A 21,369-nucleotide genomic window follows, 5' to 3' on the forward strand; every position below is an offset into this window, starting at 1 on the left:
CGTATCAAAAATGGTCTCCTTCTGACTAATACAGCATCACGACTTGTGGGTTTTCTTGGTTGCATTAAATGCTGAATAATGGATAAGTTTGAAATCAAATTGTTGCATTACAAATAACCTGCATAATTGCTTGATGTAAGATTTGTTTTGGGTTAACTTCCAGTCAGCTGTATGCTTTAAAACATTTATCACTACCTCAGTGTATGAGAGGCTTTTAAAAATGCGGATGTACGAAAAAAAAGCTTCAAAGAGATGATACTCATACGCTAATGAATGATAAATGGACAGCAGCTTCTACTTGGGAAGGTCAGCAGGGAGGATAAGATGAAGTCCTTAAAAACGGATTTGATGTTCAAGGTTTGCGTATTGTGAAGGAAAGATCAGACTGGCAGAGGAAATGAAATAGCAAGAAAGAGGTTGAAGGAGAGGGAGGACCTGATAAAATAGTAGAGAGATACTAGAAAGAAATTTAGAATGGATGTTCTTAGGGTTCTGTACACCCAGAATGGAGAAGAAGGAGAGGGGGGGAAAAAAAAAAAGTAACGGGACTTCTCCCAGATTCAGAGGGAAGAAGAAGTGCTTCAATTTAAATGACAATGCTGATTCCAAAGACTTTCTTGTAGATGGGTCCTTGCTTCGTTGCAACAGTTCAGTGTACGTAATCCATATTTTGATGATTTACTGAAGAAAAGAGGGGGAAGACAAAGACTTTTTGTTAAATGGTTTTGAACTTTTCTTCCAGGTTACTGAATCCAAGACCAAGAAAATGAGTCGGAAAGGAAGTACTTCATCTACCTCCTCTTCTTCTTCGAGTTCTATGATGGATCCATTGAGCAGTGTTTTGGATGGTACCGATCCCTTGTCATTATTTGCAGCAGCTGCAGATCCTGTGATTACTACTGCTACCATGGTAATAACTAAAAATGTAGGACAGTTATCTCAGCTAAATAGAAAGAGCAAAATGACAAAGCCAACCCTCGATAATGTATATTTGTCTCACCAATTAGAAGTGTAATGTAAATAGAAAACATACGGTATAAATAGAAGGAAGTATTTCCATTTACCTGTTTTATGTTGATGTATATTTATTTAAATAGGATATTTTTTTTAATGTAGTAACTCGTGGAACAATCAGTAAGCACTTTAAACATCAATCTTACCTTTATTAGTCTTCTTTTCTAGATTTGTATTTAACATTTGCACTCGTTCTCTCCTCATAGGATAACACACGAAAGAAACGAGATAAAGATGATGGCCCAGCAGTAGGAAGTGACTTTGAACCATGGTCAAGCAAACGTGGTGAAATCCTTGCTAGATACACAACAACTGAGAAGCTCTCTATTGTAAGTGGCAGCTTCTCCAATTTTATTTATTTATACTAGACCTATAATGGATTTTGGATGCTGCTGTTTTGTGATTTTGTCCTGAGTAAATATTCTCCGAAATTTCAGTTTTAATGCTGTAGAAGGCTGTACCACAAGCTTCCACTTCTAATTGGTTGTTCAGACCAAAAGTCTGTTGATATTTAGGAGCCATCGCTTTGTCTTTTCGTAACAATAGAAATAAACTGTCTTACGTCTCTTTCTAAATTATTAGAGGCTTCATTAGCAATGTTATTACTCTGTGCATTCTTGGAGTGCTAGCAAGAACATGTTTTCTAAAAGTCTGCATTTTCTGTTTCTTCACAGAATCTGTACATGGGATCCGAAAAAGGTGAACAGTTTCTTTATATCCAACAATAAGAGTTTTTGCTTGAAGTAGGATACAAGTGACAGATTAGTAACTAGGAGTAGTTGAAATATGGTTTCCACACACGCACACCCACACACCCTTCAATATATGCTTGAATCTATGCTTTTTTGTGAATAAGTCATCTGGATTTTTACTTAAAACGATTACTGAAAATAAACCAACAAACCACCTTGTCTTGAGTTCCTGTAGGCTAATGAATTCATGATTACGTGTTGAGGCAGGAAATGGAATTCACTGCCTTTCACTGTAGCTTAAAACTTTTTTCCATTTAAAGTGAGTATTGATGATGTTTTGAGGATCACGTTTATCAACTCTCCTGCTTGCTGGAGTGAAAGTGAAATGATTTCAACTGTATGCTGAGAGTTTGAAAAATAACCAGATCTTAAATTTTTCATAATTTTTTCCAGTGAAGCAATTCTGAGCTCTGTAGTCATAGCTGATTGCTTAGTAAATCAGAATTTTTATGTATGAGTAAACATGCAGCATTTAAGCTTCTGAATAAAATGAAATACTTTTTTGGAATGAGAATGGTCAAGAGCTGGAGTAGGATGTCTGGAGAGGGTATAAAGTCTGTCCTTACATATCATTAAATTGATTGGATAGCCTGTTATAACTTCAAAGTTGGACCTGCTTTGAGGAGTGGAGTTGGCCAAAGACCTCTGGAGAGCTCTTCTGACCTAAATTATCCTATGGTTCTATCCAGTCATTCTATCTGTACCAACAAAACTTGCAAGAAAATCTCAAGCTGTATTTGTATGCAGTTTTGATTACTTGTCTTTCCATGTCCAAAGCAAATGAAAGTAGGATTAAAATGTTTTTTTGTTTGTTTGTTTTTTAAAAAGAAGCAGATGTAGGTAGGATTAAATGTTTGTCTTCGAGGAATAGCTACCAAATGAATTAAGCTACCTGGCTTCTGTCATGTAAAGTGACTAGTTGTGTGGGTTTGTCAAGCTCCTTCAGGTTTGTTTCCTTTTTGAAGTCCAAGTCTAAAACATATAACCCTTTACAGGAAAAGGTACAAGTACTGGCTCAGCAGTTTCTGAAAAAGTGAGAACTAGGTTAGAAGAGCTGGATGATCTGGAAGAGGTAAGAAAGGTTTTGGTCCATTTACATTGCTGTTTGAAAAGTGAAATAAGCTGGTGAAATAAAAATCTTCTGTGAAACTTTTTAAGAAGGTCCCGAATCTGCATGTGCTTATGCACTATTTAGATAAATCTATTCTCCACTGTAACTTCAGCCTTTATAGAATTTAGGCCAAATCATTGTATCTTATATCACTAGAATTTGTAATCCAAAAATTCACCTGATTTGCCAATGTTGATTAACATTTGTACTGTTTATGGTCTGCAGCTGCTATAAAACTGCATGGAGCCTAACATTCTGAACATTGGATAATTTTGTCTGTTTCTAGGTTGTGGAAGCTGCATGTTTTCTACCTGAACATAATTATGTTGTGTTTACGTGTTTAGTTGAAACACTGAGTTTTCAAATTATTCTCAATCTGCAGCATTTTTCTGAATCAGGGTGAAGTGTTCTGTAACTTACTTTCCTAAAACCTGAATCTGTAGGTTACTGATACAATTGCTTTGGATAATGTTGTTTTGAAACTTCTTAACTAACTTCAGCTTGCCTTTTGCCTGAGCAGGCACAGTTATAATAGTTATGTATCACAAATAAAGGATTGGATTCTTTGAGTAGAAAAATACAGTATCCCTTACTGTAGGGTAAGGTGTAGCCTTGTGTGAAACTGTAACGGCATTTGCATTTTCTCTCTTCATCTGTGATTGTTTCTACTTTTGGTAGTTTCTAGATATTCAGATATTATGAAATCTGTTTTGTAATACAGCTTGATAAGAAATTGATCAGAATTTGTCCTGAAAGTATTTTTTTTAATGTCACTGGTACATTTACTGAAGACCATTACAAAGTTAAGAAGGGGAAGTGAGGGAATTCTCTAATAAGTTGCTTTTTTTCACATTGATTTGACTCTATAATAATGGATCTCCCCTTTCCTCTTCTTCCCTCTCCCCCTCCTTTCCTCTCTTATTAATTAGACTTGTGTTTTCTTGCAAGGGGTCACAAAAAGAGCTGTTGAACTTGACTCAGCAGGATTACATGAACCGAATTGAAGAACTCAACCAGTCTTTAAAGGATGCTTGGTCTTCTGATCAGAAAGTAAAAGCTCTGAAAATAGTCATTCAGGTCAGTGTTACATTTTTGTAGTAATTGCAGCTTGCTACCTGCCTGCTCATTATTAGCTCTTAGTGCTCTGTGGACATAATTGTTAAGGACATAAAGTGGCAGTTCTGAGGATTTTGATTAGGGTATGTGGGGTGTAATTTCCATTAAAAAGAGTGGCCAAAAGACAGATTTGTAATTTTTACCTGATTAAAGAGAATTATAATAAATAACATGTCGTTAATACCAACTTCTCTAGGACTTGGAATTTCCTTTCCTTTTCTCTTCTTCCCTACCCTAGTATGATAATGTCTTTTTGAACCGTCAGTGTTCCCCGTTCAGATCTGATATAGGACCCTAGCAAAGTGCAGAAAACTCATTGTTTGTTTGTTTAATCTTTTCTACAGTCTTCCTCTTTCTGTGTCTCATCTGAGGTGATGGGCTGTGAGGGGGCACAGGGAGGAATGGGACAATTAAATGTTCTCTTGTTTGGCTTGGTCTTTCAAAGATGCCACAGGCAGAGTGCATCAGAGGACAGAGGAGATAATGACATCCTTAAAAGCTGTAAAACTGATGTAATGCTAATAGTCATCAAGAGGGGTTATATAAAGTTGGGATTTTTTGGTTTTTTTTTTTTTCATGCTGGATACTCTTGTGAAAACTGTTAGCAGCAACTTCATCTTAAATTGTGGTAAAGACAATAAAAGAAATGAAATGTAAATAAAGGGAAGTCAGAAAATGATACGTAACCTAAAGTGTCTAATGTTCTACTGTAATATGATGAAATCAGCAAATTATTCTGAAAAAGAAATCATGTCATTTGTGAAGTGTGGGAATACTTTAAAGAAAGAATACAGTATTAGGAGTCTTTGGAGGAGGAAGAAAGGGACACGGAGGCACTGTATTTACAGTGCACTAATACGTATATATACAGTGTCTTGCACTGATAATCTGCACATTCATACTTTTTAATATTATTTTACAAATGGTGTCACTAATGTTTTTGAAATAACATCATTTCAAAGATGGGGTTCAGTACTTCATTTTAGGAAAGTAGTATCAAAATTGCATGTGCTTCTCTCTATGTATTGTTCACTTTGTGTTTGAATTTTGTACTGCAGATACTCATCATTAATTGAAAGACTGGTAAGAATGAAAGAGGTGCTTGGGTAACTAGCACGAACACAAAAATCCTTCATAAAGGAGTCTCCCAAATAACTAATAGTTAATCCTATACTTATAAAGCAGGATAGGATAGAAGCCTGACTGAACTTTTCTTGTTGCTGGTTCTTCTTAGTAAATAGCATAATTTAAAAAATCTTGTATCCTCATAGAAAGCTCAGTAGTTTCCTTGACGTCAGGCTGTGATTATACATGAAGTCTATCACTATTAATGTCACATACTCATCAGTCTGCAATAGGAGGAGTAAGTTTGGCTTTTTTATATTTTGATTATTTTCAGAAATGTATACTGAGCTGGAAAAAGTAATTTAATTTGCGTGCCAGAACTATCTTGATTTCAGAACTAATCATTGAATTACGTGAGTTATTTGGCTATGGGGACAGAACCTTCATTCTCTCTGTGAGAGTTTTAAAGAGCTTGAGTGCAGAAGGAGTTCTGGTTATTGAGACAGGATCTGAATTTATAGCACAGTAGCTACATGTGAATTCCTAAGTGCCTTTATACAAGATGCTTTACTTGTCAAGACAGAATAAGCTAAGCTACTTACTCAGAGTAAGCTGAAATAAGTTGATTATGTGTGTGAGCTCTAAGAACAGTGGTACGTGTTCGTGGGATGTGGAGGCACTAACCAGCGACTGAATTGCCTTTCTGTGGGGGTGCCTCACTGACCACACAGCAGGGACGATTTTCTTTGGGTGCAAGATGTGAATGCACTCACCTGTCTTTCTGGTGCGCTCCTGAGTTCATCCCTGATAATAAAGCAAAGAGACTAAGGGTGCCTGTCATTGAAATAAGCTCAAATGTTATGATTTACTTGTTTTAACAAAGCAGTTGTCACATTGCTTCCTGGATTTTTGGAATGCAGTCAAAACTTGCACTTTATTTACTTATCCCATTGAAGCAGGGGCGGAGATGGCAGAGAATGCTGTACTTGGCAGTCTTAACTAGAGACCAGAGAAGACACGTTGGGCTCACGCAGGGATGAGGTGGAGCGCTCTCCTCTCAGTCATTTGCTTCTGCAGGCAGAAGCTGATTCTTGTGAATAAACTTCTGCCAAAGTTTGTGACTGCAGTTTAGTCTGCAATTTTTGCATAACCTTAGAAAACCAGGTATAGCTCGATTAAAATATCTTATGAATATCTAAATTCCTCATTGTGTGTTTTAAGTTCATATGGTAAATTGACTTGTTCCTACCAGGACTTGCATACAGCAGTGCTAGAACTAAGTTGACTGGTACATTTCAGATGTGACTCTGCACCAGCCGTCATTGTAGGCCAAGTGCCTCAGTCACGTTGTGTGCCCGGGTGTGGTGATTGATCAGATTCCTCCCTAGAGCTGACTATGGACCAAGTGGCTTGTTTCCAGAATGTTAGAAGTCGTTATGGGAACTGTAAAGATGTGTTTAAAAGCTCATTAGCTAAACTTTTAAAATATTTTCTTAGTTTACTCTGTATCAAATTTTGTCTTTCGTATGGATGCTTATGGCAAGGATAGGAAACTGAATAATACCCTTTAAAAAGTTGTTTTAGAAAAGTGCCTTTTTATGCTGCTTCTGGAAGACAATTTGTCTTGTCTGAATGAATGCACAGGTCTGCAGGGTCAGCTGAAATTCTGCAGTATGGATTACCTTGTATAAAGGAAAAACAGATCTGTGGCACTCTGCTGGAAATGAAGAATAACCTGAAAAATACAGAGTAGCGTGATTCATTATGTTAGAGATTCTTGCGCTTTTTGCTGGATAGTTCTTCATGTTGGTTCTTTCCATCTGTAGATATTAATTTGGTCCAGTCTGTCAGGAGTGAAAACACAAACCTGAATTGTCCTCTAAAAATGTTTTTTTGTTTTTTTTTTTCCCTTGTAGTGTTCTAAGCTTCTTTCAGATACGACTGTAATCCAGTTTTATCCAAGTAAATTTGTTTTAATTACAGATATCCTTGATACTTTTGGTAAGTATCTAATTTACAAGACTTACTACACAGTTGTTAATAATATGAAATAATGTTTTCGTTATTCTAGAAAACATTGAATAAAAAATACAAAATACCTTTGATTTCTCAGTGACTTGCTATGCTTGTGTGGTTTTGTTTTGTTTTTGGTGTAGTAAAAGCGCTGAAATAGCTCTGCTTTAATAGTGAATGTTTTCCAACATAAATGCTTGGAAACCAGTGATACAAATGTGTTATACAATCGTTCAGAAATTCTTATTAGTGAAATCTTTAAAATCAAAATACAAATCTTGCAGCAGTTCTGTGTTTTGTGTCTTAGTGAACATGTAGAACAAAACTGTAGGAAAAAACATGATCTCTGAATTTCAATGTCTAAAATGCTGTAGTTGTTATGAAAATACTTTTGACAGCCTCTTGACTCTTAGTATTTCATTCTGTATTTGTCTGAAAGTCTGAAAGTTTTCTTTAGCTGAGTGAGGACTATGAAGTGATAAAAATAATAAAAATAGATTAAATAATTTGGTAACTACATTTTGAAATGATCTTTTAGGTGAAATTGTCATTCAACTCTGTCTGACTTCCTTGTTTTTCTACTATGTTACGGAAAAAATTTACGATGGCATTCAAAGTTGAAGGATATTGATGTTTAGCAGGATATGCTGTGACATAGAACCAATTGTTTTTTCAGGTCTTGCTTCCTCTTTGTTCTTTCCTACTTTCAGCAAAGTTGCTGAAGATAACATAATATCCAAACCCTGCAAAGACAGGACACCAGCTGTCCTTCCCTGGCCTGGGAGAAACCTGACCTGTGTGCTACTCTGCACTTTATGGAGCCAGATACATTTTTTGTGTGTGTGTGCAGTGCTAAACTCAGGCCATTAAGATTTCAGCTTCACTAGAGGGCAGCATGATGTTAGCATTCTAAAAAGTTTTTTTCCAGATGATTTCAATGCATGTTGGAGAAAGCAAAAACACTAAATGTTGATTCTGTTTAAAAATGGCTTGTATTGTTTTCTTCTTTCTTGAAACAGGTAAACTAGTGTATGAAAGAATTCTGTCAATGTGCATGGACAATCGTGTCTCTTTGTCAGGTAACTTTACTTCTAATGTGCTGCTGGAATATCATGTCTGAATTGATTTGAGGACAGTTAACTGGAACCCATGCCTGTATCTCCCATGAAAAAAAGTTCTGCTTTGAATGCAATAATTTTTAGTTTAAAAAAGTATAATATCCGTTTCTTACAGCTTCCACCATTCACAATGATTATGCAAGTTTACATTTTAACTGTGAAGAACATACCTAAAGTGTAATAAAATGTGCGTGGTTTTGGTGTTGCTAAACATAAACCGGGTCTTCCTGAGACTTGAGTTCACAAATAATGATCGATAAGTAAACAGAGTTAAATATGAATGGCAAGATGAGATGAGGAAGACCTCTTTTTTGTTAGCATATGCTCTCTTCTGGAAGTACTGTTTTTTAATAGCTTAAAGTTAATGGTAAAATAAAGCTGAGGCTCTTGGTTCTCAGTAAATAGATGTTTTTGTTGTTACGCTGGAAACTATTGATAATTTTGCTTTAATTAAGAATTTTGGAAGAGGAAGCAGGCGTTCACTCGCTTTACTAAGCGAGTGTGATCTTTTGAGCTTGGGCCCTTTTCATGTTTTCAGTTGAAATTCCAAAACAATGTACAAGTGTAATTTGACAGTTACAGTACAAGTGTACAAGGAGGAACCTCTTCAGGAAGTCTTCTAAACATTCTATATGGGCATGTCCTTGTATACGAAGTGTATTAAGGGCCTCATCCTGAAACACAAAACTTTTTTATTCTGTACTTGGCACTGCAGCAGTAACATTAGGTTGCAGTTAAATCCATAGGATTTGAGCCAGAGCCTGAAAGCAACCAATATTGAAGTTTGAAATAAACTTGCAGTAAATCCTTCAATTTAGCCGTTGTAGATCTGACAAACATTGATGAGGGCAGACAGTTCCTGTACCACAACCTAATTACTGAGCACAGTTCTGGAGAGTTGAGCTCGTGCTGCAGCTGTATTGCTGCCCAGAGCATTGCTGGTGGGAGCTTCTGGAGCAGCTATGGCAGTGAGAGGGAGGAAGAAGATCTCTGCTGTGCTTGCTGTGCACAGCTGTGTGAACCCTAGGGGATTTCAGACTCACCCTCCACGTTGGTTGAGAACTCCTCTGGTCCTAGCTGAGGAGGAGTGACTTCCTATGCTCAGTCTGCATCTATAACGCAGCTTCTCTAGTCTTGGAAGTGGGACGCTTCTATGTGGAACAGGGCGTTCTTACCTTCTGAGAGCAGGGATGGGAGACCACTGCTTTCTAAATCTGCTTCAAAAGGAGTTCATAAGCAGATATTCACAGCAGAAGCTGTAGCTTTAGCTTTAGCACTGAGAGAAGAGGGACTCAGCCTTCCCAGCCATCCTGATTCAGACCCGGGTGGGTTACCAGAAGCCTGTTTTGCCTTCTGTTTCAGGCATCCTAGAGAAAGAGGAGGCAGTTTGCCATGCAACTGCATGCCCACCTGACCAGAGTGCTGTCCCCATAACCCATCTGTTCCTCCCCGGGATGGCAGCTTTTTCCTGCTGGCAGCTGATGTAATTAGTCCTGGAGCTCATGAGGAGACTGCACTGCAGTGCTAGGTGCTTAGTGAAAAAAGCAAGTGTTCTCTCCGTGCTTAATATCACCCGCTCCTTCCAATATGGTTTTAAGTAATATTCTTTTAAAAATACATTAGACTTCTCAAGTAAATAATTAGAGTGCTTAAACCTCATCTACCATCTGTATATGTATGCATTTGGTATAGATTACCTATCCATTATTTTATAATTTCTGCTTTTATGGGGAGGCAGGGGTTAGATTTTTCAGGCAGCAGATCCAGGATTAGCTTTGGGTGCTTGACTTCAGCTTCTGATATGTTACTTAATGCAAGTTGTATTTTCTAGCTGCCCATATACTGAGTTCTTACTGCTGCGAGAGAGAGCTGAATCAAGCATATTACTTAATTTATTATGGTGTGCATAATTTCTTGCTGAAAGGAAAGAGAATACAGTTTTAAATCTAGACTGAAAAGCAGCTTGTATCCAGAAAGAATGTACCTATTTCTGTTTCTTTTTTTTTTCCCAGATAATTTTTCTCCAGAGAGTGTTAACGATACTGCCAAAGAAACATGCTTAAACTGGTTTTTCAAAATTGCTTCCATCAGAGAGCTCATTCCCAGATTGTATCCTTGTCAGTGAGACAGGTTTTTCATAGACCTTTCCAAAAATGAACGTGTTTACTGCAGTAAGACACACAGTAATCTGTTGTTTATACTAACTTGGTTTTGTTTGTTTGGGGCTGCATGTTTTCCATTTAACTTTGAATCATGTTTAATAGTAAACTGAATGCTGAGTTATTGGCTCTGAACAGCACGTCGGTGGTAAAGTGGATGTGTGAAAGCTGGGAATAAATGAAAAACTTCTACACAAATTGTAAAGAATAAGTGTGGTGAGGTTAATTACAGAAAGTCTTGAAGGAGTTTGTTCAATATGTCTTCAGTTTATAATTTTGGTGTTGTGTTTTTAAATGGCATGTTCATCAACTTTGTTCCTTAACTTGGCTTCATTTTAGTTATGTGGAAGCAGCCATACTGAAGTGCAATAAGTTCCTATCCAAAATGTAAGAGTAAATGTTAATTGTGGGAAGGAAGTGAATGGGCAGACGTATAAGCTAATTTAGGGAGTTAAGCATACAAGTTCCGTTATTAATAGTGGGTAAGGTGTTAATAGGTCTGAGAAGAAGCAGTTGAGTTAAGTTTGTGGTGATAATACCATGGAGTAAATTCACAGTGGACTGCGGTACAGATTGGAATGCAGTGGTGTTTGCAGGTTTGGGATATGTGTTTAATTGTGACATCCAGGAGTTTGCAAATTAGAAACCAGTGGCTTCAGATGGTGGAGAGGAAAGCAAGATTGTTGAGATAAGTGAGGCAAAAAGAAGGAAGAGAAAACTGAAGGGAAAATATTGATGTGTCATATTAGTAGAGACAGAGTTGGAAGAACAATTTAGGAGCAATGAACCATTGTCTGTTGAAAGTCTTGGTATAAGCTTCATATGTTGCCAAACAGTGTCAACTGCTGAGCTGAAAATGTTCCTTTGCATGTAATTGTCCTTTTTAGTTAAATTTTGAAATGAGTGTTGTAAGCCAAATTGCTACTACAGTGACAACTTCATTATCACTGAAAGGCAGTTCTTGTACTGGAATTGATGGGCCTCATCTCCAGGTACTAGTACAGCTCTGTCAAAAAGAACCTGTGGGAAAATGGGACATACAAGGAGTTCTACCAGTCCTTTAAGTGGTTGCTTTTTTCACATTGAATTACAGCCCTTCCAGAGCTCTGCTGTTTCTCCAAACTAGAGGAGGCATTTCTCACTTGCACTTCTTGCAATCCAAGCATACAACCTGGCTATCTGGGCAGCTCCTAATGGCAAATAGTGTAGTTCAAATATAGGATATCTGTTAGCATGCATGTTGAATTTTACTTTTGAAATAAAATTTTGTGCTAATATGCTTCACCTTTGCTAGGTGTTCCTATAACTCATGCTCACTTGTCAGTCTACTGGGCAGCTACTCAGGTTATCTGTCTGTGGTATAGTTCAGTTACCAGATATTAAATCTCGTTTTCATTTCTGAAAAATCTTAACAGGGGGATTTCCGAGTGTCTCCCACGATTAACGTCTATGATTAGAGGAATTGGAGATCCACTGGTCGCAGTCTATGCGAGAGCATACCTTTGCAGGGTAGGCTACCATTTAGCACTTCAGATCTGTATCAGAGACTTACTACAGCTAGCTCTACTGCTATGGGGGAAAAAAGAAGTAACTACCATTTTTATCTGAAGTAGTCAGAAGCCTGTCTCTTCCTTCAGACAAACCAAAAAAATATATATTCTCTTTGTTTTAATAATGGGGGATCTTTCTTTAAGTTTTTATAATATGTAAAAACTAATTTTATGTGCTGCTTATGCCAGCTTTTTATCTTCAGGTAGGGCAAAAGCCAAGACATACTTACCCAAGAAGAGATCCTAAAATGATTCAAAAAGTCATCAGTAGTGGAAAAGTATTTGTGAAACACATTTTTGAAGTAGTGGCGATGATCTTGACTATAACTGGAAAATATAAGGGCTGTTAATTGGCAATACTTGCACAAATTCAGCTGCCGTTATAAATTGCAACAAATCTGTCCTGTGTTGATATATTTGATATGTCTGAATAAACTGTCCAGTGTGCTTTTGGAATACTCTTCAGGGGTGTGCATATGAATTCCTGCATCGGCAAGCAACTGCTAGCCTCTGCTTTATTCTGAGAGATGAGCTGCTTAATTTGTTTGATTCCTGAAATACAGTAATGCCTGTATTTTTTTTCTCATAGCCCAATCATTCCTGCTACATAGTGCAAAGTTCCCAGAAGTTTTTATGAAACAGTTTATAAGCTTAGTCTAGCTTTTACTGCTCCTGATACAGGTAAAATAGATGCATAGAAGAGTTAGGGCTACATAACTGCACTTACTGTTAATAGATTATTAGTGAGGAAGAGCTTAGCACGCTCCTTTTTGTTCATAAAGATGAGTGTACAAAATAAATAGTGAAAACTTTCTTGAAATAAAGGATCATTTGTTCAAATCCTGACTTTTCCTTAAAATAAGAAAACTTAATAGTTTTTCAGTTGAAAGGCTTTTAATCTTTTGTATTCCAGGTACACACACTATATTAATGCTTCCCACTGAAGATGGGGATTTTCACTGATTTTCTGCAGTGAAAATAGATTTTCAAAAATATAAATCCTTAAATAGGAAAACTGTAGTACAGATGTAAGTGATGTCTAAAGCCACAGCATTGTAAAATGTGGGAATAAACGTTTGCGTGAAACCAGAGAACCAGTTCTGTATGCAGTGAGGTGACATATTTCTCTTTAGCCCCATAATTTGAAAGGAAACGATACGTAAAGAAAAGTGATAGATGACTGGCTTGGGTTTGTGCCAGTAACGTGGGCTTTGTGATGAAGTGAGCTGGAATTGCAAATGTTCAGGGATCCCAAAACTCAGACACCTGAGTCTGATTGAAGAGAGGATCCTTAATCTGTTGAGATTTATTTATTTATTTATTTATTTAAGGCTGAACAGTTATTAACTTCTTGTATTATGCCATGCTTTCATTTTTTGCCATTTTCTGTGTTCTTGAAAAGAGTTCTGTATGGATTTGTTCCCTTTGCAGTTCCAGCTTTACTATGTAGGCCTTGTATTTGTGTATATCAATAACCTTTATTATTTATCAGTACTATTTCTATATCTGTGCTAATATTTTCATTCGAGATCTTTGATTCTGTGGAAAGAATGAAGCAATACAATGAATATAGGCGGTTGCAATGCAAGTACTAGTATTTCCTCACTGCTTATAGACACATGGAATTGATGTTGTGAGAACTGTGTTTAAATTCAGCTGTAATTACCTCAGAGTAATTGCCAGTGGACTCGATTATAATAGCAAGCATGGAGATAATCAAAAGCATGTGATTCAATATTGTTTGTTTTTTTTAATGGATGTGACTTGGTATATTCCTCTGGAAAATATATTTTGTCTTGCAATTGGAGGAGGAGCACGGGTGATAGATGCAAATAAAATCTTCCTCTTTTAATACAGGTTGGGATGGAAGTGGCACCTCAGCTCAAAGAAAGCCTTAACAAAAATTTCTTTGACTTTCTTCTAACGTTTAAACAAGTAAGCAATTGTTTTTTATTTTCTGAATCACATAAATATACTTCTTAACCAAACTACCATATACTTTTCAAAAAAATTTCAAGTTCTTAAATTGAGATTTAGGGATATTCCTGTACCCAGTTGTAGCACAGGAAGCGTTACATTCATGCTGGTTAAGTTTCAGCTGCTCTATTTGTTTCTGTGCTTTAATAATGTATGCTATGAGCTTGGTATTTTGCCCAGCTAGCAAGGAATGCCTCAGATTGTCTATGCACCTTTATCATAGAATCAAAGAATCATTTAGGTTGGAAAAGGCCTTCAAGATCATCAAGTCCAACCATCAACGCGAGCTACCAAGTCCCATCACTAAGCCATGTCTCATAGTGCCACATCCACACATCTCTTAAATACCTCCAGGGCTGGGAACTCCACCACTTCTCAGGGCAGCCTGTTCCAATGCTTGACCACCATGTCTGTGAAAAAATTCTTCCTAATATCCAGTCTAAACCTTGATTAGGAAAATATTCCTAGTATCCAATCTTATGATCTTGTTTGTCATAGTTTCAGTTCGTAAGCAAAATTTGTCATAATTCTGATTAAGTACCTCTTCACTGCAATGTATTTTTGTATTTTTTATTTCAATAGATTCATGGGGATACAGTTCAGAATCAGCTGATAGTACAGTGTGTGGAAATTCCTTTATATTTGACTCTATACTCTCCTGCTATAGACTGGATTTTACAGTGTATTGCATACCGTGCTCCTGAGGTAAGTAAGTGTGCTAATGCTTGGTTCTAATGGCAGCGTTGCAGTAGAGAGCTAGTTTTACTAAAGAATTGATAAACTCATTCCTACATTTTTCCCCACTGTTTAACTGCGTAATGCAAGGAGTGATGCAATGCTTCGTAAAACTTAAGGACACTGAAAGCATCTGATGTAAACACCATGTATTTTGTGCTAGAAATTCTTGGAGAAGGTGTCCAATACAGAAGCATAAGTATTAAATATGAAATTGAAGTTTAGGCAACATAAATGCCTTTTATTATAGATTGCAGAATTCTGTGGCAAAATGCGCTGAATCGTAAGTGACACAACTTAAAATACCAACAGTAATTTCAGCTCAACTGCTCAATTTTTTACTGTTACAATATTCAGATTTGAGTTTTTTCTTTGGAATGATAATATAGAATTATTTAGAATTACAAAAAAAGTATTAAAAACAACCCTTAAAAATACAATGCTTAAGCAGCTGAGGAAGAAAAACTTATGTAATTCAGTGGTATCAGATATTTAAATCTCTTTCCTTCCTTTCTCTAACCCTTCTTTTTAAAATGAAAAATGAAAAATCTGTCAGTACTTATGTGAGTGTACAAGTTAGTATAAAGGGGCTGGATCTGACTGCTTGCTTTTCTCTTTTGTACAGGAAGATTGTTTGTTTCCCCAAAGCCCAAACTAGACCACTTTAAATTCATAGGCAGTATGTCTGTTTGTTTCTTGCTGTCCTTTAGCTAGTTTAATTTTTATTTCCTGAATTCATTAGTTTTTTCTGTCATGCAGATATAAAAATGATTTGGGTAAACTGTAGCTTTGTAATTGCTTAACATAGTCAAGAGGCTATTTTAGTCTCAAGTCAGTCTGTTCTGCATTCTACAGAAGAGAGTTTGTAATAGTCACCTCTTCTGCCAGAGGTAATTGACCTTGGTGGCAAATAGAAATCATTTTGAGAAATAGCACGGCTGAAGGATTGCAAATTTGACTTCCATAAAATAGTGGTTTTGATTAAAATGTCACTGTACCCATTCCAGTAGGTGTGTTTTATGTTGTAGTACACTGTTGTTTGCTTGTGCTGTAAATACAGGATAAGACAGGATTATTGGAATGAGTTGGGTTGGTAATTAAAACAGCTTTTAGTAGATTTTACTACAGTGATTAAAGCTGAATTTATTTATGAAATCTTACTAATTTTAGTAAGTAATTCTTACAGGTTCTGCTTACTGAGATGATGGAGAGATGCAAAAAATTGGGGAACAAGTAAGTATCATGTAATCCAGAAGATGTGAGTCTGTAATGAGTGCCCATGAGTCCCTGTAATAAAACTCTCTCCATTTTGAAAATGTGTCTTGGATGCACAGTATAGCTTTTGTTCTCCCTGTAGCTTACTAAATCATAATTATGAACATCTATTTTCCAGAGATGAATTCTAAAGTGTGGCAGATTACTTGTAGAGCAAAAGTTAAATTAATTTAACTCGGTTGCTGCTCCTAAGCCAAAGTTTAGGATGCACAATGTGTTCTATATCAGCCGTGTCTCTGATTCCTGGTTATGCTTCATTTTTCTCTGATTTTCTTCCTTTCCTTCCCCTCTCACCTACACTGGTTACAGTTAGCCCATACATTCATTTTGCAAGGGAAGTTGTAAAGCAGCTGGCACCTTTGGAAGACTATTTAGATGACTGCTTTCTTCAAAACTAAAATTAGTACCCGAATGTCTCCTTGAAGTCTGTGTGCAGGCTAATCACATTAAGTGAATAATTCAGGAAGATTGAAAGTTTTGGATGTGCTTTCTGAGCTATGTGGATGTGATTTGGCCTGCTCATGAGCTAATCTCTGTTCATTTTACTTGGTAGGTAGGCAGAGTTCTATGAAGGTTTTCAGTTACCTTTTTTTTTTTTTTTCTGATGTGCTTTGTACAGTCTAGTTCTGCAGTGGCTGAGGAACTAAATTATGTTAATCACTTAAAGAGGAGGAATTGCCAGCATTAGCGTTCTGTGACTGAACTAAGGGCTGGGGTAAAAGTGTGATTTTAAAAATGAAGGAAAGACTTTATTTTATGAGTGTGTGTGAGTTCATGAGTTTATTTTCTGTGTAATATAGGTAAAATAATCCGCATACTCTGCTGTATTAATTATTTTGTATAGGTGTTGGTTTGTTTTGTGGAACATATTTTTAAATCAATTTTTAGCATCCTGTTCCAAAGATGGGCCAGGTGTCTCATCTTTGTAATCATTTGTTCTTTGAAGGAAGCACAAAATGATGAGTATAATGAGGTGCGTTTTTTTCCAATTAAATGTTTTTGGGACGTCTTTTATTGGGAAATTGAATAATCCAGTTGAGATGGTCTTTAAAGTGTGATAGTTTTCCTTAAAATGGAGTTCTGTGGTTTTATGTCTTCTCATGGCTGTCAAAATACCACAAAGCAAGTCACATAAGTCCATAAATCTTTAAATAATCTCAGTATGTTCCGAGAACCGTGTTGCAACCATCTAAGTGAAAAGTGACAGCCTGCTTGTCTATATTGCAAAGCACATGCCTGGTGAACTCAAAGTACTTGTCTAATGAAAAAAAAATGCAAATTCTAGTCAAATTGCAGTGGGACCACTAATGCTCAGTCAGAAACAGAAGGGTTGCTGGGCTATTTTAAGTGCTCTGTACAATTTCCCTCAAGGTAAACTGCCTCATGTTCAGAGCGTCTGCTTCAGAATAGTGAAGGACACAGCTTGCTTGGATTGTGAGACAGCTTCTGTGCTAACTCGTGGCTGAGTTTGCCCAAAGGAATTGCCTTTTGAATGATAGCAGATTTTGTTTCCTATATTTGCACAGTAGTATCAGTAAAGTGGGTTTTACAGTAATGAGTTGAATCCTCCATTTAAGTTTGGATCAATAGTAATACAAACATGGGTCTAAACAGTTTGTTATAAATATCTAAATATATCACTGCCAACTACTGTATAATTGCTGTTTGGATTTATTTTAACCATAACAGTGCTGCTACTAGAAAACTGACTCTTATAATGCATACATTTTTTTAATTCAGTGAGAAAAATTTAAGAGATTAAGAAAAGAGATTAAGAAAAATTTAAGAGATTTAAGAAAAACTTAAAAGAGATTTGCCCTGCCCAAGTGTACTTCTGTACTGTAGTCAAAAAGGAGAGTGGGTTTCAAGAACTTCTCACTGCTGTTGAACTGTATTGATTTGTCTTATGTTCATTGTAGTGCTCTGCTGTTGAATTCAGTAATGTCAGCCTTCAGAGCAGAGTTTATTGCTGCAAGGTCTATGGACTTCATTGGCATGATTAAAGAGTGCGATGAATCTGGATTCCCAAAGGTAACTTTTCTGGGGTAATTTATAACACTTATTTTTTGTCTGGCTGAGTTACGATCTGCTTTTATCTTTTCTTTTACTTTCTGTCTGTACGCTATTTATACTAGTTGCCTACATAAATTGCATGTTATTTAAATGAAGGGGAATCCAAACAATCTTTCTGCACACTGTACCTGCTAAAGGAGTGTTGGGCGAACATGCATTTTGTGCTTTAAATTTAAAATTTCTTATTATATTTCAGCACCTCCTCTTTCGCTCTTTGGGATTAAACTTGGCATTGGCTGATCCTCCTGAAAATGATCGCCTTCAAATATTAAATGAAGCCTGGAAGGTTATAACAAAGCTGAAGAACCCACAGGTGAGTTACTGACAGTTGTTTCACTACTGATCCTTTGCTCAGGGTAAAACTGTAGCCATTGTTCAGCAGGCTGTATATTTTGATGGCATGGTTTACGTTTTCTAGATACATGAAGTTGCCAAAAAAATAGGACCTCTGTTTACAAACATAAGCAGTACAGTTGTGGAAGTTTGTCATTAGTGCTAGATCTTTAGGTCTGCATGAATCATACCTCAGGAGTAATTACTTTAAGTGTAATTTTTGCACGTATATTTCTTTCCTGTAAATATTGGTAGTCATTAGAGACATGTATTTCTAGGATTATATCAACTGTGCTGAAGTGTGGGTGGAGTATACATGCAGACATTTTAAGGTAAGTGATAATTACTTTGCTTCCTCTGAAGGTTTTCTGATGCAGACTAAGTGCCTGGATTAGTAACTTGGTATTAAAAACAGAAAAGCTATGAGTATTTAAGATGTCTGTAGGACTTGTTTAGTGTACGAAAAATGCATTTCCTTTCATGAAAGATGAATAGGGACAAAAGATGTGGCTTTGAAGCAGTCTTTCATGCCCCTGAACCCTGCATTAAATTTCTTACCTTTTATCAGACCAATTTAACTAAGAATTTAGTGGAACTATAGCTAAAATTCCTTGCTTAACTGGAGTTCTGTAGAAAGCTGAAGCTCTGGCAAGTGGGAATAAATTATCCAATGATTTTGAATCATTTGATTTACGTGCTGATTTTATTACTGTATTTTGTAACTTCTATTTTTCGCTACACAGAAACGAGAAGTCAATACGGTTTTGGCTGATATTATCAAACACATGACTCCTGATCGAGCATTTGAAGATGCTTACCCACAGGTAAATAACTTATTTTTCCAAATCTGTAAAATCTGTGCATTTTCTTAGATTAAACTAATTCTTAAACATTTCTGATGTCTCTTAAAACAATATAATTATTTTTAAAGGCTGTCTATGATTTGGGAAGCTTTTTGGAACAATATAATGCTGTGGTTTGTTACTTTTTTTCTCTCTCAGTCCAGGAAAAAAAGTTAAAACAATGATTTATGTATTTAGAAGTAGCAATATCTAATTCTCAAGTCAACAATATTATTCTACTGAAGAAAATCAACAATCACGGCAGCCTGTGAGAGCAGAAGTAAAACATAAATAATGATAAATCTATGTCTACTTAACATTGCTAAGGCTTCAGTGGATTGTAGTGTCCAGTTCTTGAGACTGTATGTCAGGTGAGATACCGATTAGTTGTAGAGGTTCTAGAAGAAGTGTTTTGTGGTTACTTGGAGAGTAGAAAAAGTGCTTACAGAAGAAAATCTAACAAACTCTACTTCTTGTTTTAGTCAAGCGAACAGGAGAGGATGCAGATTATAAAACAGAAAAATCTTCCTAACTATAGAAAGTAAAGAACAAATAAAGCCTGGGTAGGCTGGTCATCCTCTCACTTCATATGAGTTCTGAAGAGTATGTTGGAAAAACATCTGCTAGGAGTAGCATAGCTGTAGTTGATCCTGCTTAGGGGAAAAGAAGTGGCATCAATGAACACTTGAAGTGCCTTCCAAACCAGTTTTCTATAAATTATCAGAGAAGAATACTCTCTGGTTTAGATAGTTGTAATGTAACTAGTATTACAATCATTTTCCTTTTTTTCTTCTTTTTCTTTTTAGCTGCAGTCAATTATTCAGAAAGTTATTACCTATATCTATGATTTCTCTCTGCTTTTTTCAGTGGTAAGTAATGTTATGCTTACTAAGTTTTTAGGAGGAACTATTTTGCACTGTTTTTGCAAGACAGCTAACCTGATTTGCATATCTAAGTTGTTTTCAAATTAGCATGGCAAGAGGACTTTTTATCAAGTAGATAAGTGCAGAAACATCTTGGAAGCTCTATGCTGCTTACTACCTCAATGTTCATTATTTTAATTTCACTTTTCCAATTTTCTACACTTTGTTATTACAGCATAAGAGACAATCAGTGGGAAATTATTTGTGCATGTGTGTTTGTGTAATTGCTGATAATTGTTTCTATGTTCTGTTATGGGGTTTAAGTTTGGTATTGAAACAAAGTGAAAATTAGGTAAGAGAATGCATAAGAGGTAGAGAAAAGAAAGAAGACAGCAGGTGTAAAATTGCTGAAACCAGCTGAAGAATAAAATTGAAGACTGACTGTGGCTTTGGAGTCAAGTCTTGTTCACAAGTTACTTAGATAATTCTGAAAAACTTACCTTCACTATATTTTTGAGACAATATCAAAACTACATATCTCAGTGTCTGAACAACGTAAGCCCTTGTCTTTGAAGAAAATGTGAATGTCCTGGACCTTCTTAAGTTGCCGTGGATACATCCACAATGGAAAACAGGCATGTGGCCTGTTTTAATTGTTTTAATACCTTAATGTTTTTCCCAAAGATGTCTGAATTTCAAGTGATGTTAAGCTGTTTCAAGTGTATGATTGCTTTTTAGTAGTTCGCAACATTTGGTTCAAACAGTTTAGTATTTTATTTTGGATCACTCCAGTCAGTAAACTGGTAAAACCCTTCAGCCATCAGTGCTTTGCCATTTGTTTCCCTCTTTCATGGAATGGAAAGATGGTTCTTCAAGATAAGTTGCTGTCTTCAAAAAAAGATTAAAATTATTTTCAATAAACCAGCCATGATTATAAAACTTACCCAAAATATTTATACTTTGAATGTGTTGTTTGTAAAAATACCTGATTTTACTTATTTATATATTTCTACTTCCAGGAGAAATTCTTGCCATTTCTGGATATGTTCCAGAAGGAGAATGTGAGAGTGGAGGTTTGCAAGTGCATTATGGAATCTTTTATTAAGTAAGTGGAGATTATTCAGATTAAATGCACTCTGGAGGATTTGGGCAATGGATTGAAAGATTGTTTGGGAAGATGGACTGAGCCAGTGTTTAGTTTAGTCCACTTAGCTTGTTGAGTATGTTCCAGGCTATGGAGAAGGAAAAAAATCAGGTGTCAGTTTTGTTAATCTATTGATTCACTGCTTAACTGGTCATGATTGAAAGCTAAAGTTGAAGTAATACATCGATGCTGACTTACTATTGACCAACAGATCAGTTGTTCCCTGAGC

General features: G+C 36.2%; 1 protein-coding gene across 2 annotated transcripts in view; it reads left to right on the forward strand.

Annotated features, from left to right (window-relative positions):
• Positions 1-21,369, forward strand: part of VPS35L (VPS35 endosomal protein sorting factor like) — a 57,527-nt gene that overhangs the window by 4,813 nt on the left and 31,345 nt on the right. For both annotated transcript variants that reach the window (XM_080556442.1, XM_080556443.1), the window contains exons 3-21: positions 743-910; positions 1,221-1,343; positions 1,689-1,713; positions 2,762-2,838; positions 3,826-3,954; positions 6,975-7,059; positions 8,091-8,150; positions 10,202-10,298; positions 10,688-10,735; positions 11,764-11,857; positions 13,756-13,833; positions 14,458-14,580; positions 15,797-15,843; positions 17,805-17,916; positions 18,155-18,271; positions 18,570-18,623; positions 19,035-19,115; positions 19,940-20,002; positions 21,016-21,101. In XM_080556442.1, the coding sequence (XP_080412568.1) occupies positions 743-910; positions 1,221-1,343; positions 1,689-1,713; positions 2,762-2,838; positions 3,826-3,954; positions 6,975-7,059; positions 8,091-8,150; positions 10,202-10,298; positions 10,688-10,735; positions 11,764-11,857; positions 13,756-13,833; positions 14,458-14,580; positions 15,797-15,843; positions 17,805-17,916; positions 18,155-18,271; positions 18,570-18,623; positions 19,035-19,115; positions 19,940-20,002; positions 21,016-21,101 (1,667 nt within the window). The remainder of the gene's footprint in view (positions 1-742; positions 911-1,220; positions 1,344-1,688; positions 1,714-2,761; positions 2,839-3,825; positions 3,955-6,974; positions 7,060-8,090; positions 8,151-10,201; positions 10,299-10,687; positions 10,736-11,763; positions 11,858-13,755; positions 13,834-14,457; positions 14,581-15,796; positions 15,844-17,804; positions 17,917-18,154; positions 18,272-18,569; positions 18,624-19,034; positions 19,116-19,939; positions 20,003-21,015; positions 21,102-21,369) is intronic.

This window comes from Anser brachyrhynchus (assembly GCF_964034855.1).
Source record: "Anser brachyrhynchus genome assembly, chromosome: 15".
NCBI classification, from domain to species: Eukaryota; Metazoa; Chordata; class Aves; order Anseriformes; family Anatidae; genus Anser; species Anser brachyrhynchus.